Source organism: Squalius cephalus, assembly GCF_949319135.1.
Source record: "Squalius cephalus genome assembly, chromosome: 5".
In the NCBI taxonomy this organism is placed as follows: domain Eukaryota; kingdom Metazoa; phylum Chordata; class Actinopteri; order Cypriniformes; family Leuciscidae; genus Squalius; species Squalius cephalus.
Genome location: NC_137126.1, coordinates 40,181,449 through 40,202,395, shown reverse-complemented (window position 1 = coordinate 40,202,395; position 20,947 = coordinate 40,181,449). Strand labels below are relative to the sequence as shown.

General features: G+C 36.1%; 1 protein-coding gene across 1 annotated transcript in view; it reads right to left on the bottom strand.

Moving 5' to 3' along the window:
• aacs (acetoacetyl-CoA synthetase) overlaps window positions 1-19,917 on the bottom strand; it is a 37,924-nt gene extending 18,007 nt beyond the window's left edge. Inside the window, exons 1-10 of the mRNA XM_079873062.1 lie at window positions 19,589-19,917; window positions 18,235-18,338; window positions 16,175-16,295; window positions 12,502-12,615; window positions 9,052-9,149; window positions 5,549-5,663; window positions 5,351-5,432; window positions 4,104-4,254; window positions 1,541-1,621; window positions 483-607 (exon numbers count right to left, since the gene is read on the bottom strand). Of these exons, the coding sequence (XP_079729188.1) occupies window positions 483-607; window positions 1,541-1,621; window positions 4,104-4,254; window positions 5,351-5,432; window positions 5,549-5,663; window positions 9,052-9,149; window positions 12,502-12,615; window positions 16,175-16,295; window positions 18,235-18,338; window positions 19,589-19,721 (1,124 nt within the window). The 5' untranslated portion in view covers window positions 19,722-19,917. The remainder of the gene's footprint in view (window positions 1-482; window positions 608-1,540; window positions 1,622-4,103; window positions 4,255-5,350; window positions 5,433-5,548; window positions 5,664-9,051; window positions 9,150-12,501; window positions 12,616-16,174; window positions 16,296-18,234; window positions 18,339-19,588) is intronic.
• Window positions 19,918-20,947: the final 1,030 nt, after the last annotated feature.

Below are 20,947 nucleotides of genomic sequence, written 5' to 3'. Positions count from 1 at the left end.
GAGAGTAATGAAAATGTGTGCATGTTTTTTGGCTTTCCCAAAAGCTGCTGCAAAAAAATTCTCTATTTTCTTGCTCTTGGGAAAAGGCGAGACAATGAAAGTTAAGAATAGAAGCTTTCACCAGCAGCCAAGAGAGACTGAAAATGAACACACGCACACGCGCGCACACGCACGCACGCACAGTGATCCAAAGAAACTCCAGTGTCTGTTGCACTTCGATCCTTTCTGATCAATAACAGGTAAACTCTGAAAGGAACTCGATGCCACATTAGAGGTGGCCAATTAGACCGGTCTCTTTAAATCAGGTTGCCGTGGTGATGTGGTGGCATTTACACAAAGGGCAGAGCAGATGCTAGTGATAAGCGCTGCCACACCTCGGCCAATTACAGCACGAGCATGAGGAAAAAGACAGACTGAAGCTCCTGACTGTGACACCTTCATTAGAGTGTCTCTCTCACACACACACACACACACAAACTTACCCCAAACGGTCTACGAGGTCCCAGAGCACATTGGCACTGGGAATAAGAGGAGAGCCGTCGTACAGGACCACAGAAGCCCCAACGGCTAAAGAGGACATAAGCCAGTTCCACATCATCCAGCCCGTCTGCACATAAAAAAAAGAGAGACCTGCTTTAGATTGGGTCAGAGAATTTCTGTCTCGTATTTGACCAGGTTTCTGTAGATAAATATAACTATTCCACAAGGTTTAACAAACAGTGTTCAAAATGGTCCATTTCAATTCAAATATTACTCTGAATATCACACTGGACTAACTAAATATTCAAAATGATATGTACCTTCATTTTGCAGACACACAGGAAAGAAAATACATTTTCCTTACAAAGACACCATGGAGTATGATGTTAAACTGATTTATTAACAAATGTCCCTGTTGTTCCTGTGTACGATTCATAAGTGTACGTTATTCTAAAGAAGTTGGTTCACAATCTTTCATCAAAATGTAATAATGTTCTCTGCCTCTGAGATTACTTTTTTCACTGTAATAACCAAGGCTGTGGGGGTGGCACAAAATAATATTAATCATAGACTAATACAAAGAGATCTATAATACCTGTAGAAGTACACAACCTGCATGCTGCTAATCACCTGAGCTGTAAATGCCACTACTATTCAACATTTTGGGGTCAGTAAGAAAACTTTTTTTTATTACACACACACATATATACATACATATACACACGGTATATTTAATTAGCAAGGACACATTCAATTGAATAAAAGCAACAGTAAAGAATTTAAAATTTAAAGAAATGCTGTTTTTTGTAAACTTTCTTTTCATCAAAGAATCCTGAAAAAAGTATCAGAGTTTCCACAAAAATATTAAAGCTGCCGTCGGCAACATTCTTTTGATCATATTCAGTGAAATCGACACTATAATCCGACAGAACAACATAAATAAGGTGATTTTAGGAAAAAACACAAGCTTCTATCTATTTGTTTTGCAAAAATCCATGAGAAAGATACCGTTTTCCCCCATGACGGTGTAGTTACGGCATATAAGGTCGCAGATACATACCGTAGTGTAATATATGATGACATCATTGTAGGTCATGTTGCCATGGAGAATGTGTTCTTTAAGATGCTGGATGAGAGTGCCCTGGGGAATGGAGAACAAAAGGGTCAGACTGGTAACTGGGCGTTGAACATGTTCATAGTTAACATGATGAACCACACCTGTGGTTACTCTGCAAGGACATCTGTGTGACTCTGAGGGGAAATGACTTCATACATTCACAAAAAAATCACCTTGAGACAGGTTGGTGGAAAAATGGCTAAGAAAAATCTGTAATATTAGAGGAGGCATCACAAAAACATTAGTTGAGGATTGTGTTTGTATTTCTGGATGTCACGCTCTCCTCAAGTTCTTTCTCTTGTGCTGGTGTCATACGTTCAGATGGATTCTGGCTGGAAGGAGACGACCTAATTACCAAACTAAAGGATCAGCGACACTGCATGGATTTAAAAAAAGGAGGAAAAAAACAAAAACAAACAAAACATCACAAACCCTGTAGTATGCGCCTAACCTGTATCCTAGTGAAAGCATTATGAGCATGTTCATTCATTCTCTAACTACCATAACCCAACACAAAAGCAACTGAATATTGATCATCCATAGAGCTAGAAGAGCAAAAGATACGGCTGCATGTGTACGCGTGTATGATTGTGTGTTTTCATACACACAACGCTCTGATTTACTAACACGCAAGAGAGGCGTCAGACACAAACGCTGAAGGGAAAAGCTGTGAAAACGTGAAAATAAAAAAAACACAGTGCTATACACACATACCATCCAAGCACATATGACGTGTTTGTGAAGCACAAAACAAAAAAAGAGCTCAAGCACTGCTTTTCAGATGACGTTTCTGTGGAACCTGTGTATTTGTGGGAATGTGTACAGGAACCAAGGTTGATTTACATCCATGTGGGCTGCTGTGTCCCTAATGTTGGGATTATACAGGAAATGCATTCAGAACGGATGGGAATGGTGCACATAATTGCTCATCCCATCTGGCTTATAGTGTCGTAGAGGTTTTAAAATGGTCTCTTATTGCCATCTAGTGGTCTATGTTGCTGATTCAACAGATTTTGCTCGTGATGACCAACATGCATTAGGAAGGAAGTGTTTTTTTAACTCTTGTTTTTAATGTGATGCTGGCATTAATGCACAGAAATCACAACCAAGAGAAATGATGCAGTAGTTTAAGAAGCAGACCAAGTGGAAGGGTCACGGAGCCCTTAAAGGGACATGGTGATAAAAAAAAATATGGGATGGGAGGAAAACATTTTTTTTTAAATGCTTTTACGTTCTCTTGCAAATGTGTTTCGTACCACCAAGAAGCTTTGCGTTCCCTTATATCATATGATTATAATTGTGTATTTATTTGGTTTCATGTTTCATCGGTCTCTTCCCTGTGCCTTTGTTGATACCAGACTAAAGCATACGCATATACAGCACGTCATTAAAAAACATGAACTCTGGTTACCTCGTATAACTCATAACTTTATGTTTTCTGTCCGTGAGCTCCCTCTGTTGCTCTGACCGAAGGCATAGTGAGACGGATCAGGTGAGAGATCGCTCAAACCTCCTCAGATCACATAATTTTGTGGGGGAAAAAATTGAAACTCTTTCCAAATAAATGTGACAAACATATTTTATCAGTATTTTTCTAAGCCTTTGGACTTATAAAAGCCTTAATGGAGTTGTTTTGTGCATTCCTGTGATCACAAATAAATGGAAGCAGGTGCAATCGAATAGGTATGTGTTCTCTTTTTATGTGAAACGGTAAATGCCAGTTTGATTCAGCATGATTGATATGCACTCCTGACACAAATTAATAAATTGCTGTCACTGTAACATTAATTTCCTCTAAACATTGGTCAAATATCGATGCTGGAATCTTAAGTTCGTTTCAGTCATGCTCATTTTGCGATCTAGCTAGATTTCATTCAGCTGGTGAAATGCGTGTTCAGCGTGTTTTAGGGTAGCGCTGCGCCTTTTCTGGTCCGACACGCAACGCAACTTGATTTTTGCCTCGGTGCTTGAGGTCCGAGGCTATTGGCCCCGACCGGGATGTTGTTAGCCCTGGCTTGCACTGGCCTGACAGTGGAAAAGCAGCTATTGATGCAATAAATTTCATCCCCCCAAATCAGCGTTATTTTAGTTTATTTATATATTATATTAATTATATTAATTTATAAAATTAGCTTTTATTTTTATATTTTGTTTTAGTAATTCTGTTATATGCTTGACATTTTTATAGTATAAAAAAACAAACATTTATATTTAATTTATTTTATTTCAGCTTTTTTTAATTAATGATAATGAGTTTTAATAGTTTTAGTTAACAATAACAACACTGCCCCAACCAAAGTTTTTACATGGTAAATTGATAATTCAGCTGTTGATATTTGTATACCTGCAAAACAAATGCTACCATCTGTATTTTCTTTCTTTATACGTCATGTTCGGGGCATCGGAACAACAGAATGCTTCAAAATTAATCTGAAAATGGATGCCTCAAGTGGGTATTGCACAGTGCACAATATATCATTTTGGACTCTGCACAACACACACTCACCCCAGCAGAGTGCACCATGCACTTGGGAGCTCCTGTGGTGCCAGAGGAGTACATGATGAAGAGAGGATGAGAGAAGGGCAGCTGCTCAAACTCCAGCTGAGGGTCCTGATCCCCTTCTTTACCCGTGGCCAAAAAGTCCTCCAGGAACACACTGAAAAAAAAAAAAAAACCAGTAAAGGAGACAGATATTCAGGACTGACTCTATGCTAACCAGACAATATAAAACCCATATACCATATGGAACTTCATAGAGAAATGTGTAATTGATCTACTCTTCAGTTTAACTAGGGCTAACAAACATTTGACGTTTATTGATTTAGACAAAGTGATTTATAAGTGAGGAATTCCACAACACAAGTGATTCAGACACTAGAGCTATGTTCCAAACAACCAAAAGTTCTTGTTTTTTAGTTCCATCTTAATTAAGATTCCATATCAATGTGTGAATTTGAAGTAGCAGTTATAATGCCATTACATAACAGTAAAGAAGTTCCATAGAATATAGCCAAATCACATTTATTTTTTAATATTAAATAACACAACAGATAATTATCAACAAATATTAGGCTTGAGATATTTAAGAAATATTTAATAATTCATTTTATAATACATCAATGTATTATATACAAATGTACACTACTGTTCAAAAGTTTGGGGTTGGTAAATTGGCTGCATTTGTTTGATCATAAAAACTGTAATATTGTGAAATATTATTATTTAAAATGACAGAGAATAAATGAATAAATGAATTCTTATGATGGCAAAGCTGAATTTTCAGCATCATTCCTCCAGTCTTCAGTGTCACATGATCCTTCAGAAATCATTCTAATATGCTGATTTGGTGTTCAGCAAACAGTTGTGCTGCTTAATATTTTTGTCGAAACCGATACATCTTTTCAGGATTCTTTGATGAATAGAAAGTTTTCTTTTGTACCATTATATAATGTCTTAACTTTCGATCAATGAAATGCATTCTTGCTGATTAAAAGTATTGATTTCCTTTAAAAAAAAAAAAAAAACTCACTATGACGTTTGAACAGTAGTGTACGTATGTAGGAAAGCTTAGTAATTTATACTACATTCATATTTATTAATACAAGTACATTATACCTGAAACTCCTAATCATAGCATGACTCGATCTATGTTTGATGAGGTTGAACTTGAGACATTACAAATGAACACATTTTGTCAAGTGAATTGAACTTGTACGTATAATACAATTGTTAGCACACATAGATGCACATACCTGTTGGGAATCTTAGAGAGGTCCGTTTCTTGTCGAGAGCGAACGTATGGAATGACCACAACCTTCTTCAGGTCAGGGAGACCTGAGAGAGTTGATGGGGGGACAATTATATGAGGCTCCATGAAATGCAAACATACCAACAAGACGCCATGATGGGAAAAACCTAGCTGTGCGTGAGCTGAAATGTGTGCTTTATACCTTTAACAACGTTCTGGAGTTTCTCCATATGGTCGTGCTGCTTGCCGTTATACACAACAGCTGCTACTGAGAATAGCAACTTGGGCTGGATCTGAGAAATTCTGTCTAGCACTCCCTGAAGAGGAAAAGAGAGACATGAAAGACAGGTAAAACACAGGAGTAAAGATACACACACACAATAGGCTTTTTTCCTTTATATATTAATATACTCAATATATATCACAAAAAATAATATGCTATATATACACTATATAGTCGCTACTGTTCAAAAACTTTTGGGGTCAGTAAGATTTTATGTTTATGTTTATTTAGCAAGGATGCATTCAATTGATCAAAAGTGACAGTAAAGACTTTTGCATTGATACAAAAGATTTTCGAATAAATGCTGTTCTTTTAAACTTTCTATTTACAAAAGAATCGTGAAAAAAAATTCACACAGATAATAATAAGAAACGTTTCCTGAGCACCAAATCAGCATATTAAAATGATTTCTGAAGGATCATGTGACACTGAAAATTCAGCTTTACCATCACAGAAATAAACTACATTTTATCATATTAAAATAGAAAACATTTTAACTTGTGATAAAATGTCACATTTTTATCAAATAAATGCAGCCTTTGTGAGCATAAGATACTTCTTTCAAAAACATTTTTTAAATCTTACTGACCCCAAACATTTGAACAGTAGTATATAACCGATGCAGCAATGTGATGTAGTACCCCATATTAACCACAGGGGGCAGCAGTGTATGTACAGACAGAGTTCATTTTAGTCATTAAGCAATGGAGAATCTATGTTGCTTTAGCTGCTAAAGGCAGTCCTATTAATGGAATAACCACAGCCCAGGGAGGGCTTTAGACTTACTTTAATCTCCTCATAGGAGAGTGTATGTGAGAGAGACACAGAGTGGCAGGAGCGAGAGGAAAAGTGTTTGCATGTCTGACAGAGTGTTTGACATAGCTCACAGGTCAACACACACATTTGAAGACAGTGAGAATTGGTGGTTAGATGGCCTACTTTTTTGTACGCGGGAGCCGACACGTTGCAATAATATGGCCAATTCAATGTAACTATTTATATTTTATCACTTCCGCTTGTGGGATAAATAGAGTGCAGTTAACAGAAATGACTACAAGACAGTGGAAGCTCATGATAACAACTGCACCAGTGTAAGTATGAAGGCATGTGGGCATTTGAATGCCGGGTCAGCGTGGTACAGCAATGCCTGGCAGCCGAGGGAAAAATGAAGGCATTCTTTCTGCCGAAATAAAAATCTACATCAGGTAACCGCTGACAGACGAAAAGGATTTCTCCTTGACACTGACTGGATACATCAGTATTCATTGAGAGCATTTAATTTCTCTATTTATTATTTATTAAAATGATCAACTTGGCACTTTAAATTTCAGTTACTGAAGCTGAAGAAGGTCAGCCAAATGATTTGCTGTATGAAATACTTTGCAACTGTTCAAAAGTCTAGGGCCTGTAAGAGTATAAATAAACTCTTTCATTCAGCAAGAATGCAATAAATTGACAGTAGGGGTGGAACGGTACACAGAAGTCACGGTTCGGTTCGTACCTCGGTTCAGACATCACGGTTCGGTACGAGTTCGGTACAATGGAGGAAAAAGCAAAACAAAAATGCAGAAGGCAATTTTTTTTAATTATTGTGCTTGTCTCAGGCTGTACCACCAAAGGAAAATAAATGTCTTAAGCCTTGTATTTTTTAAATAGGTTTTATTAATAAAGTAAAGGCATAGAACCAGTTTATTTAAGTGCATTGACAATTGTTTTATAAAATTAGTTTATTCATTAAATTAATAAAAAGACCTTGAGATATGTTTGGTAATTGTACCTGAATGAATTTAAAATTAATTTGCTACATTTCAGATCAATATATTTGTTTTCCTTAATTTTAATTAACACTAACTTTATTCTCATCTTAATTATAAATCATTTATTTCTGTATAAAATAATACTACCATTAAAAACACATTTGATTTTCTTTCAATGTAGAATGAGTAACTTAAAAATAAACAGATTTGTGCTCTGTTTGAGGACAAGAAATGAAAACCAATGCAATATGCTGAATGTCTAAAAGATGGCACCAACAGACTGTTTTTAAATGGGGTTGGATAAATATTTTTTGCTTTTTAACAGTGTGTGTATGTGTATGTGTGTGTGTGTGTGTGTGTGTGTGTGTGTGTGTGTGTGTGTGTGTGTGTGTGTGTGTGTGTGTGTGTGTGTGTGTGTGTGTGTGTGTGTGTGTGTGTGTGTGTGTGTGTGAGAGAGAGATTTTGGTTGGGTGACAGTTGTAGGTTACAGTTTGACAAGAGTTTACAGTTTGACAAAAGCACAATGTTGTTTTATATTGCGAGTGTACACAATTATAAGTAAACACTTTGCAGTTTGAATGATGTCCTGTATGAACAAAATGACAGTTTCCACTGTTCGATCGCGCCCGCGCCTCTCCCTCACGCGCACACGCACACACACACGTTCGATCGCGCCCGCGCCTCTCTCTCTCACACACACACATAACATAATCCAGCATTGCAATCTTGACATCGCAGTCTGTTCATTATAGCCACAGAGCTTCAGAGCTAAGGCGGGGCTACAGCTTAGGTGTCCCTAAAGAACCCGCGTATCTAACAGAAGTTCCGCACTACATTAATTAATTTGCACGCAAGTTTTATTTATTTTTATACCGTGTATTCTCCGTGTAAATTCATGCACCGAACCGTGATGCCCGTACCGTTTCGGTTCAATACGAATACATGTACCGTTCCACCCCTAATTGACAGTAAAGACATTTATAATGTTACAAAAAGAGATCCATTTCAAATAAATGCTGTTCTTTTGAACTTTCTATTCATCAAAAAAATCCTGAAAAAAGTATAACGGTTTCAACAAAAATATTAAGCAGCACAATTGGTTTCAACATTGATACTAATAAGAAATGTTTCTTGAGCAGCAAATCAGCATATTAGAATAATTTCTGAAGGATCATGTGACACTGAAAATTCAGCTTTGCCCTCACAGGAATAAATGAATTAATAATACATATTAAAATAGAAAACTGGTATTTTAAATCATAATAATATTTCACAATATGACTATTTTAATCAAATAAATGCAGCCTTAGTGAGCATACGAGATTTTTTTTTTATCTTACCAACCCCAATGTGTACATAAATTTTTTTTTAATAAAGTGGCCATGCATGTGTGTTTGAAATCTGTCAACATTATAATTTCATACTTTCTGAACTTCCTTGGATCACTGTGAAAGTGAAATACCTTTCTGACCTGATCTAGCCTGTATAGTATGTTAGATGTTCTGATGATCCAGATCTCAGAGAACAAATTAAGTTGTTTCTACACACTAACTGCATACTTCATATAATTAAAGTAGTAGTATACGATAGTAGTAGTAGTAGTAGTAGTAGTAGTAGTAGTAGTAGTAGTATACTATGCAACCACTATGCATGTAAAGCTCTTACATTGACACCAAAATCTGGAGAGGTTGAACTCCAGATGGCACCTATACTTGCTGCAGCGAGCATGGCCTCAACAGCATGAATCCCATTGGGCAGATATCCTGAGGTAAAGAGAGTGAGAATATATCAGACAAAATTACATTAGAAACAGCAATGCATCACCTGAATTGTGCAAGAATAACTCTTAAGAGATGCAAGTTAATTTAGCGAGCACTCAGCAGGCACAATATATTAAATGATCTTCAGAAATACTGTGCTTTTACTGGCAAAAGAGATGATAACTGAAAATATTACACAAGGGGAAAATGATAAATACAGCACCTAAAAAGTAATGCTTACATATAGTCGCAGTTTTACTAAAAAAGGAAGTGTATTTCAATACACTTTCAATATACTTGACCAAAGTGACTTGTGGAGGCTATAATATTTAAGTCGAGCATCCAATCTGGAGCCGAAAGGAGTAAAGTTTAGCAGAAACAGTTGTGGTTGCTTGGCTAGGTTATAATCAAGATTTACTGAAAAAAAAGAAAAAAAAGATAAGAAAACAGCTTGAATTATACATTTAAAATATAGCTGAAGCAAAGACACATAAATATTACAATTAAATTAACTATAAATTAAATATATATTCATTTTTTACTTTGATAAGAAATCACCTTCCCAAAATACTTGGTTTAAATGCAATTTATATTGGGTATTGAACAGAATAGAGAGAGTAAAGATAGAAAGATACAGAATAGAAACAGTGTCCATTAGCTAAATGATACTGCGGCAATAAGGCCAGGCCTCATCAGCAAAGTGGCCATTTATTCACTCCTACTCATACACACACACGCACGCTGTAAATCAAGGAACAGACAAGGACATTTTAGTTGAGAGAAACACACTTTACACATGAACACACAGAACCGCACACCCTAACAGGATCAATATACTCAGCCTTTGTAAACTTCTACGGTTTTACTTCATACAACACACACTTGCTCAGAAAAGACACACCTCTATGAACACACAGTTATGTTTGCATCCACGTAGACGTACTTATAAAAACAGTAAAGTAAACACACGCACACATACCCTTTCCTAAACTGTCATTTCCACTTCTGTTTTTAAATATAGCTAATAATAATAATTATCATGATAACAGACAAACTGTATTGAACTGAATGCACTTTATTGTCCTGCTAAGGGAATTTTGTGTTTGTGTGTATATAAATATTTAGATCTGGTGACAGTGCAGGCCATGGGAGATGTTCAACTTACTTTCATGTTCATCAAACCATTCTGTCAGAAGTCTTGCTGTGTGTATTGGTGCATTATCATGCTGATACACAGCATAAACTTCAGAGTACAATGTTTGAACCATGGTCCATTGGGTGCACATGGTGCTCCAGAATGGTTCAGTAGTTCTTGGCAGTGAAATTGCACCCATCAAGCACAGTAGGGAATGCCATGATGTTGCAGCCCAAACATCACTGATGTTGATGTGATGTGGGAAAGAGTGAAGGAGGACTCAGAGAATATTATATGTTTCACATTGTCCACAGCCCAATATTTGCACTGTTGGCACCATTGAAACCGGCATTTGGCATTGGGACGAGTGACCAAAGTTTCGGCTATAGCAGCCAGATCATGAATATTGACTCTGTGAAGCTCCCGACAAACAGTTTTGGTGGAAACAGGAGAGAGGTGCAGCTGGTGCACATTTAATTCTGCAGTGAGTTGGGCAGCTGTGGTTTTATGATTTTTGGATACAATCAGAATTAGTACCTTGACATCCCTTTCAGACAGCTTCCTCTTGCTTCGACAGTTACTCCTGCTTAATGCGGTTTGTCCTACGTGGTGGTGTGCCGACATCACCCTGGATACCATAGCTCTCGATCACAAAGACTTGCTGTCCTGGTCACAGATGAGCCAGCGAGATGCGCTGTACGGCTGTGTACAGCTTTATGTACAGCAGTGCTATTGCTCTGCTAATTCAACCTTCACACTCTGCTCTTACTTATTGAATGTAAAATCAGTAAAGATTGGCCACCAGGCCAAAACATATATACGTATGAAACCTCCAACACTATATTGGCCAGTGTTTCAATTTCCCTGTCCAACCCATGTATGTGTGTGTCAGTTGTTCTTTTTAATAGTCAACTTATTTTTGGATCATCAGTCATCAACCGTAGTAAACACCGGTCACAAGCACAAAGATGTACGCTACTTTTAATTTCATCAAGCTGATTGCTCACTGAAAACCCCACAGTCATGTTACTTTTTAATTAGTCTTCCCATTAACGCCATAATGTTGTTCATTCAGACCGATTTGCGCACGAAAACAAAAGGCGGGATTTATTGCACAAACCAATAATTTCCAATCATATCACGGAGGCATTGCCTCCTCTCACATTCATTCTCAATTACCCCTCATCAAACCCAGCACACGCTTTAGGGGGTCTGTTAAAAGTCAATGGGCTCAGGGGAGGCAAGAGAGACGCGGTGTCCCACTGTAACTTTACCTAAGGGTGTTGCTGTTGGACAGCGTTACTTTAGAAAAACTAGTCATTTATACACTTTAAATGTCTAGTTAAAATCTAGTTTATAGTTCATGATACTTTTACTTTTCAGAATGTCCTCAATAGATTATTTGATCAGATTTAGCCTTCTGTGGATTTTCAAATCATCTCCAAAGAACAGCATAATGTATCTGTATGTCATGCAGTCATGTGACTCATGAAACAATCTTGATTGTCTCTTTGGAGTACAACTGTAAAAAATTCTGTACCATCTTGCTCATTCCCATCTATTACTCTATAGGGACTTGTTTGAATAAATCTATGTGTGTAAATCACTGAAATGGCCTCCTCCCATTTACAGCCAATGATCAGCACTGCAGATAATGAACCCAGAATGACATCAGCGATTACACAATCTATTTTTCCCCCTCTCACATCACCCACATAAAGACACCATTACTCACACACGCGGTCAAAGTGGAGGGCAGAGACGAATCGGGCATCTGAGCTTATGACCAACCTCCAGCTTCAGCTTGGAAATGTCTGAATGCACTTAAAGTGAAAAGACTAATTACCCCCGCCACGGTATAACTGCACTACACTTATTCTCCAATCAATAGCCATGAATGGCCCTGGCTGAACCCCAAATCTGAGACAGAAAAGGGGAGTTTGTGATTTTAGGAGCGACTGTCTGGCTCCCAAATTTGGAACACTTATAAAGACAAACGAGGACAGAAAGAATAAGCAAAGAAAGAGGGCAGGAAAAACAGGTTAGAGCGCCCAAGCCTGATGCAATATAAAACAGTGTGTTAAATTTGCTTGTATTTGGCCAAGTATTGGCTTGTATTTCCTCATCCCACTACTGTCATCTGGGTGTCAAATGGGTGACTGAGAAAGCACAACACAAATACAGAGACACATTGAAAGAGAAAAAGGAGGTGACACTCACCTACGACCCTGTCTCCAGTTTTGATGCCCATCTTCCTCATGGCGGCAGCGAAGAGAGCGACATCACGCCTCAGCTCTCCGAAAGTCACCTTGACGATCTCCTCATTCGCCTCAGCTACATACACACAAAAATCACTTTAAGAAACAAATCTCAATCATGCCAAAAAGACATGACAGTAACAACACACACATTTTTTTAATAATAATAATAATAATAAACACTATCATTTAAAATGTTAGGGTCAGTAAGATTTTTTAAATGTTTTTGAAGAAGTCTCTTTAGCTCACAAAGGCTGCACTTATTTGATCAAAAATACAGTAATATTGTGAAGTATTATTACAATTTAAAATAACCGTTTTCTATTTTAATACATTTTAAAATTTAATTTATTCCTGTGATGACAAAGCTGAATTTCAGCAGACATTATCTTTCAGTGTCACATGATCCTTCAGAAATCATTCTAATAAGCTGATTTGATGCTTTATTATTATCAATGTTGCAAACCATTGTGTTGCTTAATATTTGTGCACATCTTTTTCTGGATTCTATGATAAATAGAAAGTTTAAAAGAACAGCTTTTATTTGAAATATAAATATTTTGTAGCATTGTACGTGTTACAGACACTGTTGATCAATTGAATGCATCCTTGATGAATAAAAGTACTTTTTTCTTTCAACAACAATAACAAAAAAATATCTTACAGACATCTCAAACCTTTGGCCGGTACTGTATGTAAAATGATTGTTGTTTATTATTATCATTAATAAATCAACATTAGGCTTACATTATTAGTAAATATCAACACACTAACTTTAATGAGCAGCAAGAGAATTCTTTGCCATCCGTAACTGTGGTGTAACTGATATAATCGCAGTCAACACGTTCATTTTTTCCATTACTGTGTGTAATCAATAAATCAATTGAAATAATGTCTGGATCCCGAAATTCCATACTTTACTATACAGTAGGCAAAAAACATTATCTGACAAGAGAAGTGTGTTCGAATTTACAGTAATCATAAAATAGTAGGCAAAAAGTACCTGGATGACTGACTACTTCCAGCCACTACTTCTGCAGTGTGTATACGATGGACACTTTACTATCCCATGAGGCCACAAGAGAGGATTTATGAATGCCAGTGACGCTGGTAGGTCATGATAATGACAACATGGCGAATGTAGTTCGTCCGAATTTCATTCATACTACGTTTAACATACTTTTTTCGCAGCCATGAAGTTATTACTTATTCAAAATAAGTACCTATTTAAAAGAGTAGGCGATTTTGGATGCAGCCAAAGTGTTACATTTAATCAGAATCCTTTCAGGTAAATTATCCCCCCGTTTCACGAAGACAAACCAATGACGCAGGTACATAGATGCCACTTTGGTAATTACATCCGCTCAATCCTGGACCGCATCAGGACATCAATCACAATATAAAAGCACAACTATGCGCACCCCGCCCCGCGCCCCTACATGGACACTAAAACCACAAATCAAATTACAGACAGCATAATTCATTTAGTGTTACATTAGCCAGAGGTCTGCAATGACAGATTCTATCAATAAAGATAAAGCACACAAAAACACACATGCACACAGTGCTGTTGCTATTTTAAAGCAGCCATTTGTGTATAAGGTCAAACGGACAATGGCTCAAGGAGATCAGCAGAGATACAGAGTCGTGTTTTGAATCAGGAGATATTTGTGTGGCATCTGGTCATGGAGATATAGTTAATAAAATGTGTAATGAACTGTTTAACAAAAAAAAAAAAAAGCTGCATTGTCAACCATTAACAACGTCACAAGTTGTTGTAGGTCTTAGATAAATATTATTGCTTGAGGGTGCAGTTTGAGAGCGTGGAGTGAGTCACGGCCATCAGTTTCTATATCACCTGACTTACTGCCACCGCATTCAGGTCTACTGAATCTGATTATGTCATTGTGACTTAAGTGGTGATGCCCAGGTGTCCAAGTCATTCAATGAAACTACTCAATATAATGTTCACAGCTGCAAATAATGCAGAACTGAATTTTTTATTGAAAGTAAATAAATAGTATAGACATATATTCAGCTACTCTATAAAACCCTCAGCATAATGAAGCCTCAGATTTTCCTCACTGCATTCACCAACTAAGGGACAGTGTACAGTTTATTATCACAAAATAAACCAAAACTGAAGGATCGGGATCAACCTAAAAAGGTGTATTTTGCAATAGTCAGCAGCTTACTGTGCTCATTCAGCATTACAGTACACTACACTACTGTTCAAAAGCGTTGGGGTTGGCAGGATTTAAATTTTTTTTTTTTTTTAAAGAAGTCTCTTTTGCTCAGCAATGGCTGGATTTATTTGATCAAAATACAGTAAAAATAGAGTAATATTGTGAAATATTAAAATAACTTAAAATAACTGTTTTCTATTTTAATACATTTAAAATGCAATTTATTCCTGTAATGCAAAGCTGAATTTTCAGCATCATTACTCCAGTCTTCAGTGTCACATGATCCTTCAGAAATCATTCTAATATGCTGATTTGGTGCTCAAGTAACATTTCTTATTATTATCAATGTTGAAAACAGTTGTGCTGCTTAATTTTTTTTTTTGGAATCTTTTATACATTTTTTTTTTTCAGGATCCTGTGATGAATAGAAAGTTCACAAGAACAACATTTATTTAAAATAGAACAGGGTATCGGATATCGGGTATCTTGCAGGGTATCTTTTTTTTTTTTTTAAATCTAATTTAAGGATTTTTAAGACCTTTTTAAGACCTTTTTAAGACGTAAGAACAAATTTAGAGTTCAAAAACAGGTTTTGACAAAAACAAAAAGTTGTATAAAATGAGAAACCTTTTTAAGAAAAGGGATGAGTAAATTTTAAATTATTATAATTCACTCTCTGACAGCAGCTGGCACTTATGGAACAGCAGAAATATAACCATTACTTTGGTAACCCCTGTATACAAAGCAGTTGTGGTTATTTAGAGCAGTACATCATTAGCAATCACCATTCGCTTGGCATAAATCAGAAGTATTCATTGATTATGAACTGCTCTGAAACCATGAGCCTGAAGAATGCACAAAAGCATCATGTACTTACTTTGAAACGTGCAGTGCTCACATTTATTTAAATAAATCATTGCCTTTTGAAGTTTAATAATCACATGTAGACATATTGCGACTCCTGTTTTTCTGTGAAATGATAATTAAGACTTCTTATACCAAGTAAAATATTTAAGATTTTTTATGGCCTTAAATTTGATCACTAAAAACCTGAAAAGACTTTTAAGACTTTTTAAGACTCTTTAAGGACCCTGATAGAAATATTTTGTAAAATTATAAATGTCTTTACTGTCACTTATGTTTTACTGTATCCTTGCTGGGGGAAAAAGCATTCATTAAAAAAATATTACTGACCCAAACTTTTGAACATTGAACAGTAGTTTAAGTTTATAACTGGATATGAAATATTCATTTGAGATGCGAGAAGACAAAGCGTGATACGGGAGACATGAAACTAGCAAAGTGCAGAAAATGTGCTTCCCAGGGACATAGTCAATTATACAGTTTGTGTAAAATAAAAATTAAAAAACAGTTTGGCCACAGAATGCCGATTATGTAATTCATGTAAATTGTAATAAACTTGGGTAGTTCAGAGATTAGTTTTCATACTTGCAGCATAGAGAGCCACTTTGTCCTGGTCTTTGTGTTTGAGAAGGTTCTCTGCATAATTCAGTCTGCTGCCTTTAAACCACTCAGGTGCATCCGATATCCTTTTAGAAACATCAACCACCTGAAACAGAGAGTGAGCAGAGTCACACGTCATCCAGTTTAACAGAGCACATTTTTCTTCTTGCAAGCAACTATTCGTCATTTTGAGACAGTAATATTTTAGTATTTTTATATACTTATTAAAGTTCCCCCTATTATGCTTTTTTCAAATATTACCTTTCACGCAGTGTGTAATATAGCTGTTTGTGAAAGTAAAATGTCTGAAAAGTTTTAAAGATCAAAATGCTCAACAAATAAAGTTATTGTCTCCTAAAAGAAAGAATTGATTCTGAACCGCCGAAATGAGTCATGAGCAATTCCAGCCTCACTTCCTGAACATACCTATGTAACAATGTAACAAATTTGCATAATGCCAGTCTATGGTCTACTTTGCACCGCCCTAAAACACTGTAGTTATAGCTGAGGCCTGGAAGAGGATTTGAGAATTTGGTTTGTGTTGTTGACATGTTGAGAAGACTCAAAATCTTTTGATGAGGACTTGCGCTGGAATTGATACGGGGGGAAAAAACGACAGAATCTTTACTGTTCGGATCACTGTGTGTCAAGTGCTGAGGAAGCCTCCGGAGCTGAAATTCAGATATGGTAATAAGCTTTTAGATTACGACACACGTTAAGCAGTAGACCAATCACAACAGCCTGGGCAGTCTGACCAATCAGAGCAGAGTAGCACTCAGAAAGAAGGGGTTTAGAGAGACTGAATCTTCAACTAATTATTTTCAGACTCTTTAAGAAACAAGGCTGATGTGCAATGTATATTATGAGAGATTTTTTTTTTTTTTTTTACCTTGGATGCATGTAAACCTGTTGTAGGAGACCTCCAAAACTAAATTAGGAACCTTTAAAAATGGCATAATAGGGGCACTTTAATAGGGGCACTCAGTTTTCATTTTAATGTTCGTTTTAGTAATTTTATTAAGTGATTTTGGCATTTTTAATAGTTTTTTATATTTCTATTCAACTCTATTTTTACTTATTTCAGAAAATGTAAAAATCCAGTTAGTTTCAAGGAATAGTTCACCCAAAAAAATACCCCACAATTTACTCATAACACAACGTACGGCCGTTGCTGTAAACCAGTGATTATAGTTTATAAAGTTTTAATATGGATATTTTTCTTGTAAAAGAAAAGTTGCTTCCCTTTAGGAGGCATTTATTAACCTAATGGAGACGTATGGATTACTTTTATGATGGATGGATGCGCTTTTTGGAGCTTCTGGCACTATTCAATGCCATTACAAAGCTGGGAAGAGCCAGGATATTATTTAATATAACTCCGATTGTGTTTGGCTGAAAGAAAAAAAAAATCATATACACATAGGATGGCTTGAAGGCGAGTAAATTATGGGATCATTTTTTGAGTGAACTATTCCTTTTACTATACAAACCTGTCGCAATCCATGCTGTCATACAATCGAATAATAAAACAAACTTTGAGTCAGCAAATAATCAACAGAGAGCATGCAGTAAAAATAAAATGGTTGAGAAGGTTGTAGATAGAAAGCCTTATATAGACTGTGTTATTTTATTATGTTTTATCACATGACACTCCTTAAGTAAAATTACAGCTCTCTAAGACGGAAAAGCCCTAACACACCTTCTCAACTAAAGATAAGCTTTAAATATTCTCAGCAGTAGTTCAGACAGTAGTACTAAATGGTAATAAATTCATAAATGTTTACTAGTTAGGATTAATCTATGATTCATATGTGACTAATGAATTTAACCATCATCTATGTCATTTATTGCATGTATACCTCCACATAAATAAGATAATAAATATAGTTAAGGTTCACAATATTTGTCAACCTAAATAACACTCATTACACAACAAGAAATGACAAACAAAATAAAACTTTTAAATACCTGTATATTTAAATCTGAAAAAGTTGATTAATACTGTATATATAAAGAAGGCCAAAAGGTTGAAAAAATAAACCAACCTCCTCATACATCTTTGAGCAGGCGATGCCACAGAATGACCAAACCTGCGCCCAGAACTCCGGATAACTGTCCACGGACCACTGATACAGGTCATTATAGTTAGCTTCAACATAAAAGAGACATTTATTGAAGGCACCATTAGACACAATACATGCCATTATTTAATTTAGTTTAGCGATGATAGAAATCAGGACTTGGTGCATGCAATATTCAGATTTCTGGTCAACTGTTAAGGGTTTTTCAATGGGTAATTCCTATATCAATACATTTGGCCCCCTACTTTTTGTTTTGTTATTTTTTACTATTTACTTCTATCAATTTTGGACATTTTAATTGTCCAGTATTATTTGAATAGTAACACATAAGTAAAAAATAGGGGTCAAAATATAATAATTTAAGAATTAACTATTGAAAAAAAATTTTTGTCTACTAATCTGAATATTGCATGTTCCCTTTAAATAGGTATGGACTTTAAAAAGGATAGCCTATGTCCATGCAATATTCAGATTAGTAGTCAACCGTTGTGGGTTTTTACATTGGTAATTCTTAAATTACTAGCAAATATTTCAAAAATGTAATATCAATTCCAGTTTAACTGGTATCAGTTGAAGACACAAGTACTGAACCTACTATATCAGTGAGGTACTAGAGGGTGCAACATTTACTGAAACATTGTAAGATTTCTTCATTTGCCTATAAATACATACTAATCAAAGTGTATTGTTGCTATCTAAACCACAGATGTCCATCCCATAGCAGCAAATTAGTAAGTACTAGGATGTCAGGAAAATCTGAATATGAACTGTATCTTATGAATAGTAACTAAAAAAGCATAATACGAGTACTAGTAACATACAAATAGATACAGTATTAGTTAGCTTTAAAGAATAAATGTTAAAGCAGTTTGTCATAGATGAAAAATATGTCATACGTGCTGAAATGCATGTACATGATGATACTATGAAAACATATGGTGTGACAGCATCTGAAATACTGGTTTTACAACTCTTAATGTCTATGCATTCAATGCATTGAGACGCAGCAGTATGGCATGTATGAAAGACCAGTAATATGTGGCCAGACATCCGTTGTTAAGCAATTGAAAGAGTTAAATACACAAAATGGATCCTGGAGAAAATGTAGAGGGCCAAAAATTGCATCTGAAAGCATGGTTAACCTACCTGTTTTTGCATAAAAGTGGCCAAGATATAAACCATGACAATCCCAGGATGAGCTATTAATGAGATTAACTCTATACCATAGTACTATGTTTTGTTTTCCTGTAGAACAGGGGTGTGTTGTTAGCTGAAATACTCGTCTGCCTTCATTCTAGCCCAGCCTGTCTCTACTCACCCAGATTCAACCCGAAGTCCCGGTTCACTAGAGTCCGGAATCGGTCCATCTGTGTGTTTCGTTTAGAGTCCGGGTACCAGAGCACCTTTGACTCCATAATCTCCTCGCTGTTGGCCTCCGTGTCTTTAGACATGATTGGATGACACGCGCCGGTATGTCGTGAATAACCTGTAAAGACTGAAAGAAATGCACTACGGGAGTTGGACGAGCCGATCCGGTGATCGTGTATTGGTGCAGGTCAGACACATGGGTCATTTCCGAGCGTCAGCCGCACATAATCAACCAGGAGCAGTGGAAGCTCCGCCTACCGCGTAACCGCACACCACCCTGTAATCTCCACATGTTCTTCCGCTGCTCATGTAGTACTTAGGTTTTTACCACTGATCTATTTAATGTCATTCTATATAGATCAGTGGTTTTTACACAGATATATGATTCATGAACAGTTGAGTGTTTATTAATAAATATTTTATTAAGATTGCATATTTTATTAAAACTAGCATTTGCATTTGTAAGTGGTATCTGTTTCATATATCAGATAGTGATGAGAAGGAAGTCCGACTGATTCTGCTTATCGGTTCTTTGGAACAGTTCATTTCTGAGAACAGGTTTAATATTCGACGTCATGACACAACGTCATGTCTTCGTCCCTGACATCCCGTTGTGATATATGATGTTAAATGTTTAAATAAACCATTTTGAGCACATAATGTCTACATAGCGTTTCATTCCTTTTCTATCACTTCAAAGGGCAATAATAGTGTTGTCATTTAAGTTGTCCCAGTTCACTTTGTCGCAGTCATGATCTCGCTCATTTAAAACATAATGTCATTTAAACGTAACGTGAATATAAATAAAAACGTAAATATACATTTATAATAAAAAGATAATTTGATCAAAAGTGAAAAAAAAAAAGGTGTTAAAAATGTCATCGGTTCAATGAGTCAGTGACTCGAGAACCGTTCGGAGAGATTCATTCAGCCCCTTTTGCAAATGAATCGTTTATAGAGGTTTTTGTGAACCGATTCATCTGTTTGATTGAAAAGAGTCCACTCCAACAAAAAAAAATATTAATAATTGTTTTTGTTTTTTTAATTATCGGTAGGGGCATACATCGGGCTTTCCTTTATTGAACTTTATAAGGCGATGAAGTGCTGTCTACTGAAAAGGGTCATAAAAAACAATGGAGCTCATATATAAGTCTTAGTAAGTTATTTAAACATCAGACTTTACCGTGATTAAACTATATTTAACAATACATATAGTATTAAAGATATAGTTTCAATTTTAGAATTCTTACGGCCTCTAACGTGTTTCAGTATATCTGGTTAATATCAAATACTTGCACTTGACCACTGA